At 43.1% G+C, this 6061-nt stretch overlaps 1 protein-coding gene across 1 annotated transcript in view; it reads left to right on the top strand.

The window, feature by feature from the left end:
* Nucleotides 1-2265: 2265 nt before the first annotated feature.
* Nucleotides 2266-6061, top strand: part of LOC102975285 (5-hydroxytryptamine receptor 3C-like) — a 5971-nt gene continuing 2175 nt past the window's right edge. Inside the window, 5 exon segments of the mRNA XM_024124407.1 lie at nucleotides 2266-2332; nucleotides 3571-3737; nucleotides 4149-4193; nucleotides 4657-4766; nucleotides 5039-5208. Of these exon segments, the coding sequence (XP_023980175.1) occupies nucleotides 2266-2332; nucleotides 3571-3737; nucleotides 4149-4193; nucleotides 4657-4766; nucleotides 5039-5208 (559 nt within the window).

Below are 6061 nucleotides of genomic sequence, written 5' to 3' on the forward strand. Positions count from 1 at the left end.
ATGTCCCTCAACAGATGAATGGATAAAGAAGATGTGGCACATATATACAATGGAATATTACTTAGCCATAAAAAGAAACGAAATTGAGTTATTTGTAGTGAGGTGGATGGACTTAGAGTCTGTCATACAAAGTGAAGTAAGTCAGAAAGAGAAAAACAAATACCGTATGCTAACACATATGTATGGAATCTAAAAAAAAAAGGAATGGTTCTGATGAACCTAGGGGCAGGACAGGAATAAGACGCACATGTAGAGAATGGACTTGAAGACACAGGGAGGGGGAAGGGTAAGCTGGGACAAAGTGAGAGAGTAGCACTGACCTATGTACACTACCAGATGTAAAACAGACAGCTAGTGGGAAGCAGCTGTATAGCACAGGGAGATCAGCTTGGTGCTTTGTGACCACCTAGAGGGGTGGGATAGGGTGGATGGGAGGGAGGTGCAAGAGGGAGGGGATATGGGGATATATGTATACATACAGCTGATTCAGTTCATTATACAGCAGAAACTAATACAACATTGTAAAGCAATTATACTCCAATAAAGATGTTTTTAAAAAAAGATGATCAATAGATTGTGGGCGTTTGATTCTTGCAGTTAATGACAAAATTTATTTTGCCTTAAATTTATTATGTTCTAAATTATGATCAGAAAATACAAGGTCCAATTGCCATCTCTCTATTTACTTGGCTCCATTTCTTTTTTCTACATACTCCTATCCAATATCTGCATTGTAGGATTGTTGGGGAACTACATAAAATGAGGTATCCAACGCCTGGCATACAGTAAAGTACTCGATATGTTAGTTACCACCTGCAGCAGCAGCAGCAGGAGCAATAGCTCCTGAGATTTCCAGATCCCAGAGTTGAAACTCTTGACTCCCCAGGTCGGAAGAAACCTGTGCCTTACTGCTTTATTTCTCCTGCCTCTATCACCTCCACTTCCTGGCAGCTATACCTACTTCTAAGTCCAATTGGGACTTAGGTCCCGATTTTCAGCCAACTTTGATAAAAACAAGATATATGTCAACTATCTTCAGCCACTTTCAGCAGGGCTTGAAGTTAACCCTCCTTTCCTAGATCCAAGGTCTGGGAGCCTAGCCTGCCTGTGGAACTCAAGTGTCCCTTGAAAGCCCTTCACTCTTGGCCAGTCCAAGAGTCCAGTGCCCCATGGGTGTGTCCATGTAGACACAGTAGTACTTTGGTCCTACATGACATGATGGTCCAATCCTTTGGTCAAGTTTCCAAAGAAGGGAAGAAATGACTTACAGAGCTGAAGGACTGCAGACATTTCAAACTTTAAACAAAAAATATTTCAGCCTTCTGTCCTATACTTTCCCACTTTGGGCCCTTAAGTCATTCCTGCATACCTTAGCAGTTTCTATTTTGGACTGTCATGATCTTCCATTCTAAACAAAGTTTCTTTTGTACTCTAGGTCTTACTCTTCACCCTTTCTGCAAGGAAAAAATTTCCAACTAAGATAGCTAAGATACTTAATATAACAATGCCCCAATTCACTCATTTGGTCCAATTGTGTTTTTCTACAGAGATGTGACATAAGACATAACATTGACACAGGCCATTAATATTTATGCTAGCTGAGATGACTAGTTTATGATAATGTATAACACTATTGATAACATAAAGATGCTAAAAACAGATCTGCTATCTGTTTTGTGACATCTAATTATCATGTAATCAATGCATAGAGTAAAAAATTGTATGGAGAACATCAGTCTAGGGGAGAATGAATTAGGGAGGCAGAACGACTGGAGAGAGGAAATCTAGCTGTGGAATGTTGGAAAAATATAAACAGTAGATAATGAAGCTATGAATCAAGATTTATAATTTGGTATTTGCATTTATTCTGAATGAATACATAACCAAATCACTACATATTGCCACCTTTCCAAATCTTCAGATTCCTTGGCCTTAGAAAAATAATAATTCATATTTCCCCAGCCCATGCTCTCTCATTAAAGTGAGTTATTTTGTTATTGATCTCAGCACAGAGCTGCCAAACAGGATGCTTCTCTCTTAATCTTGGCCCAACTTTCTCCCTTCCTGGAGCCCGGAGAGCATACCTGGACAGGGCTAAAGCAGGACACTCTGCTGTGACCTCTCTGGCCACAGCCTCTCACCAGGGTGTGGTCACCTGTCATGAGCAGTATTCAAAACCAGGAACCAAGGTGTGGTCCAAGCTCCTTTAAGCCCCAGGGTTTAGGGGCTCCTGGTGAGTCCCCAGAGAAGAGTCCAGAGAGGAGGATGGAAGGGGGGTGGACTTCTAGGAGGGGAATTGTCTTGTGCTTCATTTTCAGCCTCCTGCTTCAAGGTAAGATGGGGCAAGAACAGGGAAGACCAAAGTGTGGTTCTGAAGGATATCTAGGAACTTCCTTCTGGCACTTGAAGGACATTAGAATTAACATGTTAAATAGTTCTTCCATAATGTCAGTGTTTTGATTTCCTTTTGGTGACAAATAGAAAGACATTCCACTGCTCAGGGCACACAGCCCTCCTCTCTCCCTGACTGCATAGAGATCTACCAAACTGTCCCATTTCACCACCTCTCCAATTCTACGTTTTCATTGTCCTCCAGTGCCTCTTCCACCACACCCTCATCCTACCCTCCCTGTCTCTTTTTCCTTTGATATGGCGTCTATGAAAAGAGTAGCCCTGAAGGAGTAAGTAAAATACCAAGAGAGGGGGGGATCAATCTGAGGGATTGCCTCCATGAGGGAATATTTGTTCCCAGGCTGGGTACATACCTTAAATGTTTTGGAAAGAGATGGAGATAGGAGCAGGCAGAGAAAAAGATCACACAAAAATGGGAATGGGGCAAAGATTCTGCTCAGGTACTGAGATGGCTCCCTGGCCATGGCCAGGAGAAAACACCCACATAGGGCTCACTATATGACTGGCATTTGGTTTATGCTCAGTGATATCACCTCCTGATCCCAGTGCTGGAAATAAATCCTAAGATATCTGAGGTCACTAAATCTGAGAAGGGCAAAATAAGCATAAAGCACCAAGATAAGCTTTCAGAATACCTACTATATGTTCCCCATATCTACCTAGTAAGTGCAGTTGTTTATCTCTCTTATCTTCTTGATAAATCAGCTCTTGTTTTAGATAAACAGAAGTCCCTGAAAATGAAGATGAGAAATCATTAGAGCAGATTTCTAAGTGATCTTGGCTACAAGTTCTAGGGCAGTGCTGAGTGGTACTACTAGGTGGACCCAAGAGTATTATGATGGGTACACCATAGGCTTTATTGAAGTGGCTGCCAATACATCAAGGATGAGTTTGCAAACAGATTTGGGCAGGTTTTGCATGAAGATGAACAATGAGAATAAGTACTGACTCAGCTCTCCACATCAATTTCCACCATTTGCCTACCAGACCAGCCCATCCTCTCCAGCCATGGCAGGAAGGGCTATGGCCTTGGGAAGTCTTGGCCCAGGAAGGAGGGCTCACCTGCTTCTCCCAGTGTGTCCCCTGTTTTCTCTCTTGGCAGAGAGGCTCCAGCCTGGCAACAGAGGCCTTCTCTCACAGGGTCTCTGCTCTCTACAGGAAGAGGTGACACTTTCACCATCATTTGCTCAGGACTCAACCAGCATGGGGTGGATCCTGCTGCCTTTCAAGCAGTGTTTGACAGAAAGGCCTTCTGTCCAGTCACCAATTTCAGCATCCCCACTCATATCAACATCTCCTTCATCCTGTCTGCCATCCTTGAAGTGGCGAGACCTGGTCCCCACTTTCCATCTCTTCTAGTGGGGAATAAGGATACCCTGCCCTGTCAACCCAACATTGTACTGGTCTAGTGGTGAACAATAGGTACTCTGAATGGATTTTGTACCAATTAGAGGGTTTTCCTATGGGATTGGGAGACACAGAGAAGAATGCTGCAGTGACATTTTTTCAGGAAGGATTTATCCTTGAGTCCTGACCTTTCTGGAAGGTTCCAGAAAGAAGTGGTCTATATGGCAATTAAAACCTGAATTGTTCCTAGATACAAGGGGAGACAATAAGGAAAAGACAGTTCAGCATCTAGAACTATGCTTGGTCCAATAAATTAGAAAAGGAATAAGTGGTGGGTGTGGGCCAAATCTTTTTGCACTAATAATCCTGGATGGGAATTTCTTTACCAGGATGCACAGCTCCAGCTTCTGACATCATTCCTGTGGATTACTATGGTAAGGCAGATCAACTCTCCCCTTCCCACTTCCAATTATAAGTTTAAATTTGAGGAGTGACTCAAGGTTTTCCAGACCTCTACCCAATGTATAAATCTTCCTGGGACCAAATAACTCCATCTAGAACTGGACTGGTCCTGGGGACACAAATCTCCCTGGGCAGCTTAGGAAGATAGAAGTGGTGACCCAAGAAAATGGCCAAGTGGTTGTAGACCAATATAGTGGTATGTCTCTGGGTCCAAAGGGTTTTAGGCTATTTTTAAGGTCTGCCTTTAAAAAAGGTCATTAAGAGGTACTTTGCCAATAACACTTGGCTAATAAAGTAAGGGAGATAGACTACGGTCATTAGGGACCCCAGTTGGAGTAAGAGGATCAGAGTTTAAAGAAGAAAGGAAAGGGCAGGAGGGGCTGACTGGACAAGCTCCACCATCACTCACCTCTGCCTCCACCGCCCTGGCTGCAGATGTGGGACAATCCTTTCATCATCTGGAACCCAGAAGAGTACATCAGCAACAATAAACTCACTGTATCAGCTACGAACCTGTGGTTCCCAGACATCATCATCATGGAATTGTGCGTATCTGGGTGGGGGAAAGCCAGCATGAAGCCCATCTGCAAAGGACAGCTGAGGGTCAGTGCAGGGCACGGGGACACCAACAGATTCAGAATGGGGCACAGCCTCAGTTAGGTGACTCCCACAAAACACTATGAGCAGAAGAGACGAGAGAGTGACCTTAGAGAAAGAGCCCAAAAGGAGCACAGTAGGGGAAGACCTGGGACAGAAGGGAGTCAAAAGCTGATGAAGGCACCCACAGCACCCACCTCTCCCTGACTCTCACAAGCAGCGTGGATGTGGATCAGGGACCTCCAGGTCTCACTGCCTATGTCAGCAGCGAAGGTCGAATACAGTACGACAGGCCAATGAAGGTGACCAGAACCTGTAATCTGGACATCTTCTACTTTCCTTTTGACCAACAGAACTGCACATTCCCCTTCAGTTCCCTCCTCTACACAGGTGAGCGAGACACATTTTGGTAACCATTTAAGGTTCAAGGGGAAGATATTTAAATGATGTAGGTATTACTTAGGAAGGTTTCAGATTAGTGTTTCTCGACTCTGGCTACCCACTGAAGCTTTTTAAAAATACCAATAACTATGCATTACCTCAGAAATTCCAATTTAATTGTTCCAGGTGGGGCTCAGTTATTGTGATTTTTTATATCTCCCCAGGTGATGCTAATGTGCAGAGAGGGTTAAGAACTACTGCTTTAATTCCTCAATAAAGTAAATAAAATAAATAAATAAATAAATAAATAAATAAATACCACTGCTTTAGATCTTAGATGGCCCTTGCACCAAAGAGGCCCACCTGACCCTGAGCTGCTGCACATCTATAATTTTTAGCTCAAACCTTTTAACATTAATAGCTAACACACTTAAACTGGTAATTAACGTAACTGAATGCCACCAGGTATCCTGTGGCAGAACTGGATAAATTAATCATTAGAATAGGCATGCATGTAATTATAAAAATATTGAGCTGTTCAAGACTGAGTCCACTAAAACAACATCATAGAATTGGGGAACTGAGAAGAAAAACAGGAAAGTTCTTGACTCATGTTTGAGTCATATCTAATCTTCCCATAACTTTGACTTCACCAACAACAAAGAAACTCCCAATGCTGCAGTCCACCCATATATGAATTGCTGGTCCTGTGACCCATCTGAGACAACCTGGATGCCCTGCTTTAAAGGACAGAGAAGAGAATTTGTTGAAAAAGCTCAGTGAAGGAGGAATTGAATCTTTTTTTTTTTTTTTTTTTTTTTTTTGCGGTACGCAGGCCTCTCACCGTTGTGGCCTCTCCCGT

Source organism: Physeter macrocephalus, chromosome 1 (assembly GCF_002837175.3).
Source record: "Physeter macrocephalus isolate SW-GA chromosome 1, ASM283717v5, whole genome shotgun sequence".
Lineage (NCBI taxonomy): Eukaryota > Metazoa > Chordata > Mammalia > Artiodactyla > Physeteridae > Physeter > Physeter macrocephalus.